The 21,127-nt window shown below is 42.9% G+C and overlaps 1 protein-coding gene across 3 annotated transcripts in view; it reads right to left on the bottom strand.

Annotated features, from left to right (window-relative positions):
- Positions 1-21,127, bottom strand: part of HECTD4 (HECT domain E3 ubiquitin protein ligase 4) — a 177,505-nt gene that overhangs the window by 46,355 nt on the left and 110,023 nt on the right. For all 3 annotated transcript variants that reach the window (XM_080821201.1, XM_080821202.1, XM_080821203.1), the window contains exons 30-45: positions 20,296-20,431; positions 20,034-20,175; positions 19,745-19,911; positions 17,656-17,802; positions 16,452-16,636; positions 14,274-14,427; positions 13,099-13,379; positions 12,697-12,886; positions 11,364-11,445; positions 9,612-9,814; positions 8,818-8,953; positions 7,838-8,020; positions 7,203-7,367; positions 6,641-6,810; positions 5,628-5,743; positions 772-875 (exon numbers count right to left, since the gene is read on the bottom strand). In XM_080821201.1, coding sequence (XP_080677327.1) covers positions 772-875; positions 5,628-5,743; positions 6,641-6,810; positions 7,203-7,367; positions 7,838-8,020; positions 8,818-8,953; positions 9,612-9,814; positions 11,364-11,445; positions 12,697-12,886; positions 13,099-13,379; positions 14,274-14,427; positions 16,452-16,636; positions 17,656-17,802; positions 19,745-19,911; positions 20,034-20,175; positions 20,296-20,431 — 2,561 coding nt within the window. The remainder of the gene's footprint in view (positions 1-771; positions 876-5,627; positions 5,744-6,640; positions 6,811-7,202; positions 7,368-7,837; positions 8,021-8,817; positions 8,954-9,611; positions 9,815-11,363; positions 11,446-12,696; positions 12,887-13,098; positions 13,380-14,273; positions 14,428-16,451; positions 16,637-17,655; positions 17,803-19,744; positions 19,912-20,033; positions 20,176-20,295; positions 20,432-21,127) is intronic.

Genomic DNA, 21,127 nt, shown 5'->3' with positions numbered 1-21,127 from the left:
TTTCAGGGTTTACCCATATTGTGGCACGGATCACTACTTCATCACTTTTTTTTCTTTTTGTTTTTTACTTCCTCACTTTTTAAGGCTGAATAACATTCCATTTTACAGAGATATGCACTCATTTGATGCATCTATTCATCAGGTAGGTAAACATCTTGGTTGTTTCCACTTTGGAGCTATTATAAATAAGCTGCTAAGAACATTCACAGAGGTGCCAATTTGGAACATTTTGCCACTTTTGCTTTTTAATCAACTCTCAGTCTCTATGTATACTTTCATCATTATAACTTATTATCATTATACAGACTATAGATCTAAAGTTTTCTCTTTTTTTTTTTTAAAGATTTTATTTATTTGACAGAAGACACAGCGAGAGAGGCAACACAAGCAGGGGGAATGGGAGAGGGAGAAGCAGGCTTCCCCGCCGAGCAGGGAGCCCGATATGGGGCTCAATCCCAGGACCCTGGGATCACGACCTGAGCCGAAGGCAGATGCCCAACGACTGAGCCACCCAGGCGCCCCTAGATCTAATATTTTCTAAGTTTTTTCTGTTACTGATAACGTGAGAAATTATTTACAAATTAATGAGTTCTGCCCCTTTGTTGTGATTTTTCATTACTCAGAATGTCAAATCGATGTGCTCCGACATTCAGAGACGATAGCGCATCAGCACAGAGCATGCACCTTCCAATGGCTTTGCAAACGTTCATTCTAAAGGGCACTTGGGGGCCAGTGGCCTTCTTTAACGCGGTGCCCTGCAGCTGGGCTCACCTGTCTCCGGTCGGCCTGCAGCGGCGGCGGCGGCGGCCGAGCGCAGTCCCGGTAGAGCATCCGCAGCCGCTCACACTGCACCTCTACCACCGCCAGTCGCTCTCCTGGAGGGGAGCACATGGAACACGCGAACGTTACACGCGAACGTTAGTCCCACACCCCTGAGAGCTCCAGCTCTTCTGGAGTAGGGTCAAAACAATTAAATCCTTCGGAGATTATTCAAATTCTTTAAAAAAAAAAAAAAAAGCCAATAGCCTGAGACGGCTTTGTCTACTACATAGAGCAGCGCAGCAACGTGGTCAAGTGCGTGAGCTCTGACGTGGGGCTGCCCAGAGCCAGGACCTGGCTTCCTTACCCGGCATTTACCGTCTCACTTCCAGTACGGAGTAACAACAGCACCTGTGCCTCACAAGGTCGTGAGGAGATGAAGTAATGCAAGTGGGGCTTTTAGCTAAGTCCCTAGCACAGGATGAACACTCAATAAATGGAAGCTCATCATCGAAACAGATTTTTAAAACATCTACTATCTATTTAACATCTCCTAGGAGCAAGGCACAGTGCTAGATGCTGGAGAATACAAAGACACGTGAGCCAAAGCTCCCACCCTGGGAGGACAGAGGAGATGTGTAGGTGCACTGACATGTTGCAGATGCTCACGGTACCGGGCTGTGGTATGCGATATGATCTAAGCACAAACACTTCACTCCGGGACCCAGAAAGGCTTTGTAAAGACAGACTCAAATTAGAGCTTAGAAAATACAGGGTTTCAATTAGCAGAGAAAGAAGGGAATTCCAGGTGGTTTGGCAAAAGGAGAAAAGGTCTAGGAGAGTCAAGATTCAGAGGCCTTGGGAGTACCTCAATCAACACACAAAAATCAACTCAAAATGGATCAAAGACCTGAAAAAACCTTACAGCTAAAACTATAAAACCCTTAGAAGAAAATAATGGTGTAAATTTTCATGACTTTGAATTAGGCCATGGTTTCTTAGATAGGACACCAAAAGTATATGCAATAAAAGAAACAAGAAAGAAACTGGACTTCACCAAAATGAAAAACATTTGTGTTTCAAAGGATACTACCGAGAAAATGAAAACACAACCCACAGAATGGGAGAAAAGATTTATGTGCTACCTGGTCAGAGACTAGTACAGCTAAAATTACACAGACTCTTAAAATTGGGGTGTCTGAGTGGCTCAGCCAGTTAAGCGTTTGACTCTTGGTTTCAGTTCTGGTCAAGATTTCAGGGTGATGGGGTCAGGCTGAGCATGGAGTCTGCTTGAGAGTCTCTCTCTCCCCCTCTGCCAATCCCCCCGCTCATGCACACACAGTCTCTAAATAAATAAATAAAATCTTTAAAAAAACAAAACAAAACACAGTCTGAGTATGACCTAAAACAGGGAAGTTGGAAAGGAGAGCTGACTCCAGAGGAAGTAAGGACTTTAGTTTTAAATGTGGGGTATTCACGAGGCTGGGGGTCCTAAGAAAAAGGTCCAAGAGGCCTGGCTAGCCGGGGAGGGACTACCCACAGAAGCAGCCATGGAAAGCACAGGGGAGGGCAGAATGCAAAGAAGGTGGGTCAGCAAAGCTTAGGGCAGTTTCTTCAAGTGAGGTCTGGGCCCCTCTGAGCACAACAGTTCAGGCTTACCTTCAAGTGATTCTGACTTTTGGGTGGAGCTGGGAAAGCATTTTAAACATGCTTCTGAGGGGTTCCTACGAACTTGCAAAGTCTGAAAAGAACCTCTGGCTCAGGGAATGTGTATATTTAGGAAGTAGGCAGGAGAAAAAAACAGCTGGACCAGAGAGATTCTGGCTTCTGTAAGAACATAAAGCTGGGAACTTTTCTGGTTTCTACAGGCCTTTTCTTCAAATGAAAATCTGTTTCCTAGGCTATTTCAACCAAGGGATTCAGTGAACTTCGCAGAAATATTTCGTCATGGGAAAAAGCTCTTTGGCATACTGCTTATCTTCCTAGACCAAATGGAAATTAGATATTCTTTTCCCTGGATTAGAGAAGCTATAAAATTGAGTTAGGAGTAAGTCAACATTATAATGCCCAGTCTTCTGCTTAATTCATCCCAGAGGAAGTAAAATAGTGGAAGAAATTCACTGAATTTTTTTTTCATTTTAGAGAATCAAGTATATTAATTATTACGTGTAAATTTCACATTTTCACACATTAAATAAAAAGTCTTAATACATTTAAAAATAAAAATCAAAGAACTTCCTCTTCTACCCATCACCTTGAATCATTTATTAAACAGCTTTTCTTCTAAGCACAGTCCAGGACTCTTTTGTGGGCTCTAAGAATTCACTGCTGTGTTACAACGTAACCCAGAAGCAGGGCTGGTTGGTTGCTGGTGACTGTTCACAGGTAAAGGACTGCGAAGCCAGCAAACTTTGATACGTGCTTTAAACTTCAAAGCTCTTTCTGGTAACCTATTAAGTGACTTATTAAGGACTGTTAAACTTAACAGAAGACACTATTTTCAGATATAAATTGATGTGTATAAGCTCACAGTCTTCTCTTTTGTGGCAATTAATAAACACTTCCCACACATTTCTATCCAACTCTTTGTGACCACAGAGTTCTTTTCCATTAGGGAAGATGGGTTAGGTGGGTTATTATTAAAACCATTTGAGGCCACTGCTCCAAACCACTACGATTCCTAGCTTGTACATTAAGTATGAAAGTTAATTTCACAGTTTAAGACTCCTTTATTCAATAAAACATATAAAAGGATATTCAGAAAGAGTCCTAAAAAAAAAGTGAGTGATCGGGGCGCCTGGGTGGCTCAGTCATTTAAGTGCCTGCCTTCGCTCAGGTCATGATCCTCGGGGTCCTGGGATCAAATTCCATATTTGGCTCCCTGCCCGGGTTGGGGGGGGAGCCTGCTTCTCCCTCTCTTTCTGCCCTCGGCGTGTGCTCTTTCTCTCAAATAAATAAAAATATTTAAAAAAGAAAGAAAGACAGGGAAGTGAGTGATCAATTCAGCAAGTGCATGCTTGCTAAAAATCGGTCATGTAGATCCGCAAGGTAGACCAAGAACACGAACAAGTAGAGGCCAGGAACGAAGACCCAACCCCGAGTACAAAGCTGAATTACAGGCAAACATTTAGTCACAAGTAACTTCCCCTGAGAAGCCTAGCAAATTCCTTTTCTTCTGTTCTTATTCTCTACACTCAGGATCTCTCTGAGGTTTATTAATGGTCACTGGTTCCACAGTGCTACCCCTAAAAGAGGAAGATGATTTGAAAAGTAAGACACATACAGAATGAAGACCAAATGCAAAGACCAACCAACAGAACTTGGTACCACGGGAAAAAGAACAAAAACTTAAGGACCAAGGAGAGATTAGGGAGTGACTGAAAAAGCAAATGGCATGATAAATAATAAATAATATGGATAATAAAAACGAACCCCTGCATACACAAAGGATACCACTAAAACCAGTAAGGAAGTTAAAGATATTCATTTATTCCCTACAGTTCATGAAAATGCCACCACTAGAGCACTGGAGGATATTAGTCTGTGAGCAATTGCCCTTAGAGTCCAGTGAAATCCTTGGGGACAAGGCATAAATTTTCACTTAAAAACACCCAGGACCAACTACCAATTTACAGGAAATCTGAAGATTGAGGGACACAATAAATGACACCACAGAGATACAATCAGCAAAATCCAGACTATAGGAAACCCTTCAAAAAATAAATTGCAAGGCAAAAAGAACATAATGGGGGCACTTGGGTGGCTCAGTTGTTAAGCATCTGCCTTTGGCTCATGTTATGATCCCAGGGTCCTGGGATTGAGCCCCGCACTGGGCTCCCTGCTCGGCGGGAAGCCTGCTTCTCCCTCTCCCACTCCCCCTGCTTGTGTTCCCTCTCTAGCTGTCTCTCTGTCAAATAAATAAAATCTTAAAAAAAAAAAAAACATAATGAGGGGAATCGAGATTTTAAAAGAAAATTAAAAGATAGCAATGAAATTACAGTGTAAGAATTTTATTTGGATCCTGATTCAAATAAACAAATTCAAACCCAAGTATGGCTTTATGAGAAAATTAGAAAGTTGCACATGGACTAGATAGTTAATATTAAAGAACTACTGTTAATTTTTCAGATACGATAAATGGTATTCTGTTTTTTTTAAGAGTCCTTTTTTTTTTTTAAAGATTTTTATTTATTTACTTGATAGAGATCACAAGTATGCAGAGAGGCAGGTGGAGACAGAGAAGAGTCCTTATTTTTTAGAGACACCAAATACCAAAATATTTACAGGTAAAATAATATCTAAGAATATTCTTGAAAACATCCAGGAGGGGGGTACAGCACAGATGAAACAGGACTGATCACGAGTTGATAACTGTTGAACCTGACAGTTCCTTATACTAGTTTCCCTATTTTTGTGCTTAAACACACAGACACAGACACACAGACACACAGACACACAGACACACACACACACACAGATGGATGTTAGGGCAAACACCTCTGATTTCAAATGTAGCCAACGACAATAGTCAGAAAGTATCAGTAGCCCTAAGTGTTCATAAATAGTTCTAACAGGAAAACAAATGCAATGAATTAATATGAATGGAAGAGAGAAAACACGCTGCCATGGGCCTCAGTTCAAATTGAAAAACGCTGATTTACTACCTCATAAGTACTGAAAGCTGTTTACATTTCTATATCTGGGGTAAAAGTTGTGCTAAGTGCTGTCTAGAGCTCAGCTACTTGATGTGTGTGTGTGTGTGTGTGTGTGTATGTGTGCACGTGCACGTTAGCATTCCATCATCAAACCGGAAATGCGTGCACAACACTTAATAACAGAGGACGGTACAGAAAGCCACAGGTACTTACCAGCACTGCATTCCTGGGCTACTAGGTTGAGAACTTCGACAGCTGCTGGACACTGTTGTATGAATTCTTCACAGAATAAGCTGTCTTCTAAAAGCTGGGCCATGACCAGGCATGCTCTTAATGTTAAAAGATTTATAATATTTCAAAGTCATCAATGTTCATTCTCTAAAAAGTTAACTATGAAAGGCATTTCAACCATATGTTCCCCCTAATTTACAAAAAGGTTCAAACTCCCCCATTTCACTTGCTTTTTTTTTCTGAACTGCATTGGTCTGGAAACATAACTTCTCTTTTTCCCCCAAGTAACTGCTGACACTGTACGGACAAGCTGAAGAGGGCAGAATGGTTGCCATCTTCACTCAAGTGGAGATACAAGGCGCCAGGTGAGAAATCAGCATTATCTTTCAAGAAACATTGCCTAACGTATGCTCCACAGACAACAGTAGCATTCTGGGAATAAGAGGAACCCAGACACTTGGAAAATCTGTATGCTGATTTCTCACCTAATTCAAAATACATATTAGAACTTTCTAAAATGTCCCGTCATTACTGCGGTAAACAAATGTATTTGCAAGAAAACGCTGCTTTCCCTTCTGACACCAACACTTGAGGGCATTCCCTAGTTTTTCTCCTTATCAGTTTGGAAAGTGATGGATCAGATGTATCTTAAGAGAGCCTGAGCCATTTAAACAAGGTAAAGTGGCAGAGAGATTCACTGGGATAGAACAAAGTGGTTTTCCCAAAGTATGGGTTCCACAGGTCACACTTTGATCGCTTACTTATTTTCTTAAGGAAACAGCTAAATGGTTTTAAATTGTCCAATGCAACAAAACTTGTAGATGTTGGGGAATGTAGCAGAAATGTAGTAAGCAGCACAAGAAAATGGTCTCTGTTCTCAGCTGGGCATGAACTTCACATTGCAGCCCCACTAAGCTGGGAGTAGAGGGGTCCGGCAAGGCCCCCGCCTCTGTGGCCTGCACCACCACATTAGGGGATCTCTGGAGGGTGCTCACCTTGTTCTTATTTCAGCCAGGAGCCGAACGACTGCCATCACAGGAGCTGACCCATCTCCTGTTGCAGGAAGTGAGGTATGAATAGAGAGACTTCCCTCCTGAGGAAGCAACATGGACTGGACTGCCTGTACTACCTTCTCAGTAATGGACAGTTTATGAAGAGGCAGTGCCTGATGGTGGTGGGGGGGGCATGGCAAAAAGTTAAATTCAAGTAGTTAGTTTCTAGGAAATGAGGGTGTTATTATCTGGAGTTAATTCTCAAAATTTCAGTCAAAACAGTAAAATCACCATACAGAAAATCGCAAACTAGTCCAAAACAATTAAAAATACAAAAACCCTGTGGAATGTTCCTAACCAAAGAAATGAGTTTTGTCATCTAGCTGACAATCTTCACACAAATGTTACTATGAAATAATTACGCCCAATATATACATATACATCCCAAGTAACACTTAAGATAACTAAGTATTTGTGCCTCTGTACTGTATGTGCGCTCATTGTTCATGACAGCATGGTTACCATTTGTAGTGACATTTAATAATGCAGTTAAAAATCACCTTACCTCCGATCTTGGAACACAAAGTCTAGACAATGGAATAGTCAATGTGTCTGATGCTTGCGAAGTCTTTCTACAGTCTATGGGTGGGAATCTGACTGTAGCTATACCTTCCTGTTCATTGATAGAAGCCACGACTCCAATGCTTCCTGATATTCCTCTACCTAAAACCTAGAGACAAAGATGGATTAGCACCCCTGACCAGCTCCGATGGTGTATGCCACTCTCCTGGGACAGGTGCGGACAAGTAAATTCACAGCTGTCATTCGTGGCATTAAGGAGTAGTTCAGTACGGTGCAGATACGAAGCACTGAATGGGAGTTCGAATAACAGGTCCTCAAGCCTATGTCAAGGTATCACAATACGAAAGAATCTCAAACTTCCTGCTCTAAAATATTTGTGACACCATGGGACATAAGTATGATAGTTAACATCATAGAGCACTGTACTAATATCTGAATAACCTGTAGCACAGTGTGGATTAGAATTCATGAGTTTCTCAGACTCCTTATTTAGCCTGAAGGAACAAGGATTTCTGTCCAACTGGGTGGATGGTACCATCTTTACAGATGATCAGTGAATCAATGGATGCAGTAACTTAGGGAGAGCAGAGACTTGGGAAATGCTGACTGGTTGGTTACCTGAACCTCAGACCCTATCTTGATGGTCTCTTTGAAGCCTCCGAGGGCACACAGTGCGGCGACAGCCTGGCGGGCGATTCTCTGAAGTTTGGCGAGTTTCCTGCCACTACTGCTGCCATTTTCCAGAATGCTCTCTGCATACTTCCCCAACTGTGGAATGTACATCAGTGCACGAGACAGAACCTAAACGTAAGAAGTAGCCATGTAGCGGGAGTTAAAGCTTTGGTAATTTTCAATATTCAGAGTGATTAAGTGTCCGTAACAGTGGCTGGCTCCCGTGTACTGAAGGAGCTCTGGCTATGGGAAGGATGAAGTAACTATCAGGTATGACCTTGACATCTTGCCATATTTGCCTTATGTCATTAGACAGGACTGGAAATACACAACCTCAGAATGGGGGAGAATCAAACACTGTTAACAAAACCCCTAAAACAGGACAAAAACTTATCTGTAGGAAAACCATCAAAGCTTACTGCCTACAACTCAACCCCCAATTTCCTTAAAGCATGCACTTGAAAAAATGACTGTGGCAAACGGAAATTGATTACAGGTCCCTAGTTCTTAGGAAACTATTCATCATGAATTTCTGACACAGCTCTCAGGGAGTATGTATCACAGAGGCCACCTTAGGATTTAGTAAATACACTTAACAAATCCAATAAACCAAGGCTTCATGATTCCCTAACGTTGGGACCAACTGAACATAAGCAAGAAGGAGAAGTAAGGAGTGCCATTCTTTTCCTGAGAACATGGGCCAGTCTTCTGCAAAATCAGAACTGGCAGTGACAGGAGACAAAGGTTAACAGGTGAAACGATTAAACCAAAGCAAATTTGAGGGGGGAAACCACTAATAAGTCTATCTGGTCAATTTGCAAAATCTCTTTACTAAAATATGACCCTTCCTAGGTGGGATTCAAATGCTAAACCGGAACACGAACTTCCTCCTCCCTTCTTCAGCTAAGCGGGGACACTATGCTAACCTTTTCTGCCGTTGTGGTCCATATTTGAGCAGCATTTGACTCAGGTGCCATTAGCAAGCTATGAAGCAAGGCGATCACTTCTGCAGCCATGCTGTTCGCCACGTGCCCACTGATGAAGGGTCGGACGGGGTCCGTCCTGCAAGCGTCAAGAGAGAAAGTGTCAATGCCCAGGGATGGTTAAGAATGCAGTCAAGTGGCTTTTAGGGTTATCATCAGATGGAAAAATTTTCTAATGATACAAGAAAAAGCGGATTTCATTGACTAAGAAAAAGAGAAGCTACATTATCATCAGGAAAAAAAAACCACTTCTCTCATATTCTTTCTGTTACCTAAAGAATCCTCTGAAACAACAGACCTCAAACTTGAACTGCATAAACCATCAGGATCGAGGGATGATGCTACGCTGCAACTATTCCTGGCCTGCAAACACAGAACCGCCTGCAAACTTCCTGGAGGCGACACTCATTTCTCCTGCCTACTTCTAGAAAGAAGTTCATGTGTACAGCTGGGCAGGTTTGGAAGAAGTAAAGGCAGCATGACCTGAGTCTACTAATACTCAAAAAAGCTGTAGCTGGTGTTCCTGATAGCAGCCTTTCTCAGAAAAACAACCCTCTGGCTACAGATGTCCACTCAGCCAGCAGCAGCACCCTATTCGCCCACCACAACCTCAGGTGGGTATTTTAAGCCCTCAGTCCTCATTTGCAGAAGGTCAAGGGGATGATATACAATTAAAGCCCCAGGAACAAGTCCATTACAAAGAAGATCTGACAGAAGTGCGGGCAGGGAAAGACTACCTGGCGAGCTCAGAGTTCCTCTCTCGGCAAATGGAAGTCTGGGCAGTTTTCTTTTTGTCACCTGTGGACAGTCCGCTCACAGTCTCTGGGTTGACGGACTCTACGGGTGGCCCGACGCTGACGATGAGGCCTGACTGGGCCCATTTGGTTGCTTTCCGAAGAGCAGCTGCAGCCTCTTCTGTAATCACCTCACAGCAGCCGCCCTGGAGGGAGGTTTGAGAATGTCACCATACTCCGCTTCCTCACTTTTTAAAGCCTGCTTCCCCGTTACCAAAGCAATCCAGCCTCATTTCTCAAAAACTCACGTGTTACTACCTGGCTCTTTTTATGGTTGTATATGGTATATGTACACAAACAATTCAAATTTTTAAGTTTAAAAATTTAAGGTTTTTTTTTTTAATTTTTTTATTTTAATAAACATATAATGTATTTTTATCCCCAGGGGTACAGGTCTGTGAATCGTCTGGTTTACACATTTCACAGCACTCATCATAGCCCATACCCTCCCCAATGTCCATTTCCCCATCACCCTCTCCCCTCCCCCTTCCCCCCCGCAACCCTCAGTCTGTTTCTTGAGATTGAGTCTTTTATGGTTTGTCTCCCTCCCAATCCCATCTTTTCATTTTTTCTTTTTCTACCTCCCCCCAAACCCCCCCACCTTGCATCTCCCCTTCCTCATATCAATGAGATCATATGATAGTTATATTTCTCCGATTGACTTATAAAAATTTAAGGTTTAATTGACATATAACAACTATTTCTTTAATCATTTTTCTATTTATGGTATACACATTCTATTTTGTGTTTTATAAATAAAACCATGAAGAGTATGGTTGTCTCTGGACACTTGAGAATGAATGCCTGTTTACTCTCACCTTGATAATAATGGGTATTATCATTTTTCTTTTTCTGACAGGTGAAAAATGACATATGACTATTTTTATCCCTTTATTGTGTGATTTTTAAATATGGGTATATTTTTCTATTTTTTACAGGCTACATCTTTAGTTCTTTTTCTCTATTATTCTTTGAACCTTTCACATATTATCATTTTAAAAGTATTATTTATTTAATTTATTTATTTTATTTTATTTTTAAGATTTTATTTATTTATTTGACAGAGAGAGATCACAAGTAAACAGAGAGACAGGCAGAGAGAGAAAGGGAAGCAGGCTCCCTGCTGAGCAGAGAGCCTGATGCGGGGCTCGATCCCAGGACCCTGAGATCATGACCTGAGCCGAAGGCAGCGGCTTAACCCACTGAGCCACCCAGGAGCCCTATTTTTTTATTTTTAAAGAGAGAGAGCGCACATGTGCGTGGGGTGGGGAGGCGCAGAAAGAGAAGGAGAGACAGAATCTTAAGGATGTTCGCATCTGGTGCAGAGCCCGACACAGGGCTCGATCTCACAACCCTGGAGGAGGACCTGAGCCCAAATCAAGAGTCAGATGCTAAACTGACTGAGCCACTCAAGTGCCCCTCACTTTTAAGGTATTATTAGGCTGCAGAACTTTCTTAATAGAGCTAAGAGAAAACTTCTAGGTCAAAACCAAGAATTCTCTTTTACGTTTTAGCATTAATGACAAATTGATTCTGACTAGTTCCCTTGAAAATGGCTTCAGTTAAGCCACTGACTTCAGTTTCTCACACTGCCTCCTGTGGGAACTTTTTTTTTCTTTTTTAATGTCTCTGCAAACCTAAACATCCCTCAATCATGGGTCTTGTCAGAGCAGGTAATCTCCGTATTAGGGTTACCTTGGTCATGTCTCGATCCATTTTCACTACTTTCTCCATGTTGGCACCAGTACCAAGTCTGAAGGGCCGTCCTTCTGAGCTACTACAAGGGAAAGAAGAGAGAGGTGACGATCTTATAGGCAAGGTCAAGGTGGGGCTGCAGGCTGTGAGGGAACCTACTACTGGCCAGGCCAGCATTATATGCTACCAGAGGGTTTTAAAATCCATAGTAGACTCAATTTTTCAAAAAGGAAATGATTATTGCTTAATTATAGCACTTTTAGGGATCAAAACATTAGCTGTTTTTATAGCTGTAATGATAATTTAAAACCTACATGAAACTGATGTACAAACTAAAAAGCTGAACAAAATCTGAGCCTATGACACAGGGAAGGCGGGGCACCTGGGAGACACTCAGGAAGTGATCCAAATCCCGAAGTGAGGGGACTTTAACGGCATGGGTTGGATGCTTTGGTGTGAATGACTGGTCTTTCTAATAATTCAGCTTATTATCCTCCTCTTAAATCTGGCCCTCCAAAAATTCCTTCGCCAAATTTGCACTGTGAAGTTCCGCAATGCCCAAGAATGCTTCTTGGTGATTTCTGCATCTCGCACTCACCTGCCTGACCCTGCTTTGTTTATGCTAGTGGCCCATTAGTGCTTTCCGTTGCCATGACGGCAGGCCAGGGACCAATTAGGAGGATGACACCATCATCACATCATTTATTTGAAGAAAGAAGTCATCCCCTGAGACATACACATGTATCCTCAATTCCCTCATGTTCTGTGAAAGGACTTCCCGTCGTCCTCGCTCCCACTAACAGGGCCCCGGGGGTCTGTAATCTTTGGACAGTAAGTATATTTGGACAGTAAGTATATTACTTCCTTATTGAGCAATCATACCGTTCATACTTCAATGAATTAAAGCTTTAAAAAAAGTTTCTCATATTTCTCCACCTCACAGTCAATGGTATCCTTAAATTTACCAACGGCTGAAGGATGCCAATGACTAAAACCAGGCTGCATTACATTATTCCTTCTCGAACCCCAAATCACACTGTAGACTCTCCATTGAGCACAAACAATACATTCTCAACAGGGCTTTTGCTCCCTGTTGGGTCTGAAGAAACAGTACCGAGTTGTGGATAAGAGCTTGGGCTCTGTGGTCAGAGGCCTGCGTCTGTGGTTCAGCTCTGCCTCAGTTTCTCCACTGTAACAACAGGGATGACAGTGATTACCTCTTAGGGTTGTCAAGAGGGCTGAGACAGTTGATGCATGTAAGGGGCTTACTGAGCACAGTGCCTGGGACACGGTCAGTGCCTGATGGCATGTGGCCATTACAATCATCAGTCACCTTAGTAGCGGCTGGAGAACCTCATGAGATGACTGGTCTTCCCGCTTGTGGATAAAGATAGACAGCTTGCCATCCACTGCTTCACTCTCTTCTCCAGGATCTTTATCCCCTTTTAAGGAATTCTTGGGACTGGTTTTTGTCAATGTAGTGTCCGGTTCAGAAGCAGTTGGAGAAAGAACTGTCTGACATCCTTCAAAAGCAAACAGAGCAATTGCAGTGTTATTTGCCCCGCCGCCCCGCACAGGGCAAACTCTGGTTCTGGAGTCTCTCTTCCTCCCTCTCCCATCTCCCTCTCTTTCATCGCAGGAGGCACAGCAGCAGCAGCTACTGACAATGGAAAGCTCAGTCTGGCCGTCCACAGCAAGTGGGCACCTCAGTGCCATTCTCCCACCAGCTGCTCACCTGGGACCACGTAATCTGCCAGCTTTGCTAAGAGCAACGAGGCGATCTTGGATGCTGGGTCGCTGGGGTCCTCTTGCTCACTGTTCAGGGAGGGAACAGAGTAGCTCCATGGCGGGAGCTCCACGTTTCCACAGTCTTCTACACTCATCAGTGGGAGCGCTGCCCGGCACAGCTGAAGAATGATAAGGACCAGCTTTGGAGATGGGCGTTGGTCAAGCAGCAGGGAGAGGAGTTTGGACACACACGCTGGCTGGCTCAGGATGGCTTTACCTATGTGACTCCTGAAAAAGAAGGAAGAAAAGGTACACAAGGCTGGGTATATTGGTCTATAGGAATTCAAGAGTTCCCTACATGGAGATGACCCGGTTCCTGAGGAAGACATGGATTTGGCACTATGTGCTTATGAAAGAGAACTAAGGTTTTTCGTAAATATCTAATGAAAGCTCAGAACTGACCGATCAATAGTACTTAAAAGGAAAGATTTTTGAGAATTTTCCGATCCCTGATGAAATTTGCTGAACTGCAATGCTATAGTTCAACACAGTGCATGGAGTACTACAACTTCACGACCCAAACTAGGAAGGCTTTCCATTTAGTCCTTTATTCCTTTTTAAGCAGTGCTTCAAGACCAAAGAGCTCCCACCGCGTTGTACAGGCCTCAACGGTCTGGCTTCTGCCACATCTGACCCCGTGGCATCTCACTGGGAAGAAAACGTCCAGCAGAAATCAAAGAACAAGTAGCTGTATGTGGACAAGCAGGTGTGGGCCTCATGGCTCACAAGGGATGGTGTCAAACCTCCACAGATGGTCTTTTTTAAGACACAGGCTGAGAACAAGAGTCAACTACATGTCCTGACTGATTCTCTAGCTATAATGAGGGTAAGGATTTTGGGTTTCTTGATGCAACTGCCTCAACTTGAAAGGCTAGCAGCTGTGACCAGCAAAGTATTAAAGCAAATGGTATTGTTTTATAATGTAGAGATTCACCTAAATGATCCTCGCAGTTTGGAACTATTTTCCAGTGATTTTATTCTCCACTGTTCTTGAAGCAGAAGCTGTTAGAATGGCCTTGTAATTTAGAGGTTTTGAAAGACAATCAATCACCAGCCAAAGGAAACCCAATCATCTGAGAGGAAAGCCACCTTGTCCCACAGCTGTGGCTGGGCCTTCCGTACCTTGAGAGATCATTGAGAAGACTGAGGACATCCTGCAGGGCGTCGTTCCCAGCAGCCTGGTTGCCACAGCACTCAGTTGCTCGAGCAAGGTGGTTGGTGAGAAGGCTGGACACCTGGCGGGCCAGACCTGAGTGTACCGCCTCCGTGGAGCCGCCTTCAGAGTTGAAAGAAAGAGAGAGGGAGAAAGAGAGAAAAAAAGGGAGAACCCAAGGTAGCCATGGTGAGCCTGCAGGCATGGTGAGTCCTCCCTCTCAGCCTCCCTACATTAAGCTCTCCTCTTGCCTGATTTTTCTTTAACCTGCTCAGTATTCCATTAGCCACCTAATTAGTATCTCATTAGATCACTTCTGCACATAAAAAAGGTTAGTGATCCAGTGTTGGGGAAAGACTTTTTTTTTTTTTTTTTTTTTTAAGATTGTATTTATTTATTTGACAGAGAGAGACGCAGCGAGAGAGGGAACACAAGCAGGGGGAGTGGGAGATGGAGAAGCAGGCTTCCCGCTAACAGGGAGCCTGCTGTGGGGCTCGATCCCAGGACCCCTGGATCATGACCTGAGCTGAAGGCAGCTGCTTAATGACATGCACCCCGAAAGACATTCTTCTTAATGAAAACTGAATACAATTCCAACAAAACATGGAACATACTTCAATTAACATGGAAGAATCATTTTTTTTTTTTTAACTGTGATGAAGACATCTTGATTTTTAACTCTTACCCACTCTCTCCTCGAACACAATTAAAGACCTTTTGGGATCTTTCCATTTTCACTGTAGTTCCAGAGGTTTCCCCCTCCCAAGCAGCTCTTGTAAAAAGCCACACAAATTAGTTGTCATTTCCTGAACTTCCCATGCTCTCTTGGATCCCTGTGCCTACACACAGTTTTTCTGCATGGAAATGTTCTTTAACCTGTAAGAATAACTCACATGTTATTGTGTTGGGAAGCTCTGCCTGATCTCTAGCACCGCTGGTCTGGAGGAACCTATGTGCTGGCCCAGCACTTCGCATGCACCTCAGTTATGGCACTGACCACACCACAATCATTTGCTCATTGGTCTATCTCCCCCCGCACCCTATTTCTTACAAGGAAGAGCAATGGCTTGCTCATCTTATGCCTGACTCTCAAGACAACAAAACATACAGCGAATGAACAGATCAGTAACCAAGCTATATACATATGCCTGGGGTATCATGGAGATATCATCCTTCAACTTTACTTGGATGGATGTATTAACTGGATTGTGGTAATCATTTCACAATGTAAATACATACATATGTGTATGTGTGTATGTGTGTGTGTGTGTGTGTGTGTGTGTGTGTGTGTATCACATTGTACACCTTTTTAAAAAAATCACATTCTAGGGGCACCTGGGTGGCTCAGTGGGTTAAGCCTCTGCCTTCATCTCAGGTCGTGATCTCAGGGTCCTGGGATTGAGCCCCACATCAGGCTCTCTGCTCAGCAGGGAGCCTGCTTCCCCTTCTCTCTCTCTGCCTGCCTCTCTGCCTACTTGTGATCTCTCTCTATCAAATAAAGAAATAAAATCTTTTTAAAAAATCACATTCTACAATCTAAATTGTATACAACTTATATTTGTCAGTCATCTGTCACCCTAGAAGAGTACAGTAAGCCAGGAAATTGAGAAGGTATCTTCCATGTTCTTTTTGTCAACACTGTTGTCGGTCTCCAAATAAATATTTCTATGAACTGGCTTCATTGCATTTTCAAGTGCTACCTCCTAACTGTATTTTTACTATCCCAGTTTACATGAGACCCCAGAACTTACTCATCTTATAACTGGAAGTTTGACCCTTTGACCAACATCTCCCCACATCTCCTCCTCCTAAAATTCCTGGCAACCGCTATTCTACTCTTGGTTTCTAGGAGTTTGGCTTTTTTAGATTCCACATATAAGGGAAATCACTCAGTAGCTGTCTTTCTGTGTCTGGCTTATTTCACTGAGCACCATGTGCTCTGGGTTAGGATAATCATTTAATGTCATAGCGTAGCCATAAATTTTCAGAGATGCATGCTGATGAAGAGGCTGTCACAAAATCATTAATTAAACCATCTGGTTATGTAATTTAATATAGCCTTTCTTTCCCCCAGCCAGCACAAATAATTAAATAAATGTGTCAACAGAAGAAGTCAATGAATTCTAGAAGGGAAGCCTGCATCTTACCTTCTTCTTTTTCCCATTCAACACAGCGGTTGGCGAGCACCTGGAAAGCTGCCCAGGCCATGGTGGCCACCTTCTGCTTCTTCGTTTGTTTCTCACTGGAGCTGGACTCAGTCTGACTGCTTAGGCTACACAGTCGGTCCATGAGCTGAACGAGGCCACTGCGTACCAGGCACTTCTCTTCACTCCTGGCCAGGCGGAAAGTTCCACACAGTAAATGCCACTGACCAGCCCTCGGGTTTAAGATTCAGGTTATCAAAGGGGCATAAAACGAGTCAGTGTAGTTCTTTGTCTATTACTTAGGATGTTATCATGCATAAGTGAACACGGAAATGTTTCTTTACAATGAGGATTTCCTTCATAAATAAAGAACTTCAAGTTTTGGTTTGTTCATATAGAGTAGCTAAGTAAAAATTGATGGAATCAACTCAAGATTCCCATCCGTAATACAAAAAACTTATGAATTTTATTATTAGTCCACTGAGAAAATAAATGCATTTGTAAAAAGTTTTTGCCAAATATGTTAAAAAATTTTCTAGGGATCTTTTACTTTCCTTCAAACCTCTCCATTTTGACAATGTGATACAGTCCCTATTGGCCAATTCTGATCATGTAGGAAAAATTCAACAATATGGAATTTACGCAGTAACTTTAGGTGTCTGTCAGGAGGTAAGCTTGTTTAATCACAGTGATAGTGTCACTGGACAATCAAAGCCAAGAAACTCCCAATTTTTAAAAATTAAAAAAAAATTTTTTAACTATATATATATTTATTTATTTAAAGATTTTATTTATTTATTTGACAGACAGAGATCACAAGTAGGCAGAGCAGCAGGCAGAGAGAGAGGGAAGCAGGCTCCCCGCTAAGCAGAGAGCCGGTTGCGGGGCTCGATCCCAGGACCCTGGGATCATGACCTAAGCTGAAGGCAGAGGCTTTAACCCACTGAGCCACCCAGGCGCCCCTAAAAAAAATTTTTTTAAAGACTTTACTTACTTGACAGAGAGGGAGCAAACATGAGCTCAGCAGGGAGCCCATGATGCACTCCATCCCAGGACCCAGGGATTATGACCTGAGCCCAAGGCAGACGCTTAACCGACTTGAGCCACCCAGGCGCCCCCACCCAATTTTTTAATTTAAAAATATTTTTATTTAAGCAACCACACTGCAGTGTAACTTAACCACATTATGAAGCATTGTCTTCCTTACCTGGTATAAGGTATGGTACACAAGAGTCCGATGCTATTTGCACATGCGATAGGGTAACGAGCACAAAGAGACACGACAGAGGTCATGGTCTCCCCGAAGGCTTCCTGGACCTGCTCCACCATCCCACCACAGGTTAGTTCTTCAATTCTACGAAACAGAAACAAAGCGAAGGTTACTTGAACCATGGTAAGAAGAGTGACAGTGAACATAAGAGCAGAGTATTCTTCTAAGAAACCCAAGAGTGTCTAGAGGAATCGAGAACTGAAGGGATCTTGGAGATCACCAGTGTTTCCCAGACTGTAGGACCACAGAAGACGACCGGGAAACATATCTAAAGTTGCCTCAAAGACAATGCCCACACTCTAGAAAAGTCTGGGGAATTCGAGGCTAAGTCAAGTCAAGCAGGGCTCCCTACCAGGACAACTCGGAGCCTTACAAGGTTAAAGTCCACAATATCTCTAAGGGCAAGAGAACGGTACTTCACATTACCCGAATGCATTTAATAAGGAAACCATCTGAAACAGTCTATAATATCCTATGCAGCACTGAGTTCTATAAACGCAATTGTACTAATGACAAAATCAAGGCCCAAGTAGATTAACTAAGTGTCCTTTTCAAGTCCACACTGTGATTATTAGCAGAGTATGAGAATCCAACTGATAGAAGACTTTCCCAATGTAAACACATGACCTGGGGTAGCTTCTACAGTAATTAATATTAGTTTAAAACTGGAACTATCCAGATTTACCTACAAGGATATGCTACAGAATACTGGTTTATAATAGTAAAAATAAGTAAATAAAATCTAGGGTTGGAAAATCAGGATTGAATCTGAGTAAAGGTTCAGGAATAGGATGCAGGGCTATGCAAACTACTAAAAACATTACAGGGGCTGTCTATGGTTTGAATAAAGACAGAACAGATACACTAGAATGTTAACAGGTTTTATCTTAAGGTGCTGGATTTACAGCACCTTTTTTATTTTTGATTTTTATTTTGTACTTTGGGATTTTCTGCATTTTTTTTAAATGTCTGACATGACATTACTGAGAGGAAAAGGAAAAATGCTGCCAGGGTTGTGGAGAAACATTCTGGAAGTGAGTTGTGGTGGCCAGTGTTATTCACTGTGCCTCCTGGGCACCCCTCTGGTTGGGTGAGCATGTGAAGGGGACGGACAGCTTTCGAGATGGTGGTCCCTTCCTCTAACCCAGGCTCTCCGGGATTACCATGGACTGGGGTGCACTTGTGCTGGACCTGAGCAAGAACTGAAGTCCTGTTTTGTAAACCAGAGGTTTTGGAGGGTTTTGTGTCCAAACAGTAACTCGGTCTCTCCTGATTGATCCAGAAATTTCTCAAGATATTCATGTTACTCTTAGTTAACATATTTTCCTTCAGCCACTGCTCTCTGCTCACTGCCCAGAATTTCTCAAAGAGCTATTAGGAGACACAAGTAGCTCTAGACAATTCTAGTCCAGGCCCTGTAGACAAATGCCCTTTCTATTTCTACCTGAAGGTCTTGGAAGCCCGGTAGGGAATAGTATAGAAAAACTCCTCACCAGTAAGTTATAAAACCTTCTTCAAAGTTCATATCTACAATTAGGTTTTTAGAAATTGATCCAGTAAAAATAAGCACAAAAGTACACAAAAATATAAGTATAAGGATGTTGACTATATATCAGTAAAACAGAAAAAATGTTTCATGTCCATGAGGAGCCATGTGTCCACCAGAAGGGGAGGAGTTAAGGAAGACACAGCCATCCACACCTGGAGGTCCATGATCATACATATACACACTTCTGTGTACAAAGAGAATTACACAGCCATTTGTGGGTGTGTAGCTGATACAAGCAGCTCTTAGGGACAGGATGGGATCCAGGAGAGGAAGGGGAGTAAAGAGACTTCTGCTTTCTGCTACATATGCTGACATTGTTACAAAATTGTGGAACACTTAAAAAATAAAAATATAATACTTTAGGGAAAAACACTAGTAAATACCACTGTCTATGATTTGGCTTCAAGAGTCATCTTTGGAATGAAGGCTTTTTGCCCACCCTGATCAGGATGGTATGAACTACGAGAAATAACTGACCTGGGTCCTCCCTGCAGGACCATAGTCACCGGACCCACGAGGTGGGTCACACCCCCGACACGCACAGCGGCCGTCAGCAATTCCCGCATGTGCACCAGCGCCTGCTTGCGAGTATTTCCCCGCCGCCACCTTGTCTGTGCGGCCAAAAGAAAGCTGCTGCTGGACACCTGAAAGGCATGAGAAGGAAGTCCACTTGACTCTTGGGGACTGTCACAGTACACATACCCCCCCCCGTCCTGCCCCGTGCTGCTAAGTGCTATTCCTCTGTAGTCGGCAAAATGTGACCTACGGCTTGGTCAGGGTTGGTGCCGATGAAAGCAAACAGCTGCCCCAGCAGGACGCTGTAGGTGGGCTTGTCCCTGCTGTCCTCAATGGCCAGTGACTGCAGGAGGGTAAAGGAGCTGCTGCGGTGGCTGGTCACGTGGCGCCGCCTACAGGAAAACCAAACCGACGGAGCAAGATCACAAAACAAGACACTCAACTTGGGGAGTGAGCTCTGATGAGGGTGTTCAGCGGCATGTGGGAGCCAACCTTGGTCATTAGCCATTTACCTCTGATTTGCTCTGGTAAATTCCAAATCTTCATTACCAATCATTTCTAGGTCAGAAGGAGCCGACATGCTGCGAAGAAAAACAGGCTGCCGCACAGCGTGAGATATCACCTTTGTTTCTGACGCTGATTTACAAGCTGGAATAGAAAGTAATAAAAACACTGGCATACCCACTGTCTGATCTGTAAGGACAGCAACAACAGCTATGCTACTACACTAAGAGTATCTTCGCTTTCTAGGCGAGTTCATCCACCAAACCAGCTAGCACAGCACGCTGATGATTTTTAGGCCCATTTTTAAAAACCTAGATATTAGGGTCAAAAATTTTTTCAGTTTGAAAAACTGTAGTATTTTATTATATTTGGTTTGAAAAAAAGGCTGCAAGATTCATTTGATCTCATCAACTCTCAACCTTTACCCTCATATAAGCATTCTAAAAAGCCAGAGGACAGAGAATGTCATTTCTAGAATCAAAAATTTCTTAATTCAAATAAATCCAAATCCATTTTTCTTTTCCAGAGACAGCCTTTCCTCCCCCCTTGAATCCTAGATTTATTTAGCTGACTTATTGACATTTGGTGGCACCTTGGCTTCGATCAAGTTGGTGTGAGTAAATATCACGCTTAAGCTAGAATCTGACTGGGCCTTCCTTAGCACTACCCAGGGAAATGGCTGTATTATAAAAGAACACTTTAGTGGAAGATGACAAAACTATATATAAAGATCATCTAAGGAAAAAAAAGTAGAGAAGAGGTTATCTTGACTCTGTCTTAAGAATGGTTAGGCAGCTGGGGTGCCTGGGTGGCTCAGTGGGTTGAGTGTCTGCCTTCGGC

This window comes from Martes martes (genome assembly GCF_963455335.1).
Source record: "Martes martes genome assembly, chromosome: 13".
NCBI classification, from domain to species: Eukaryota; Metazoa; Chordata; class Mammalia; order Carnivora; family Mustelidae; genus Martes; species Martes martes.
The sequence above is the reverse complement of the archived record's forward strand: the minus strand, read 5'-3'. Positions and strand labels throughout refer to the sequence as shown.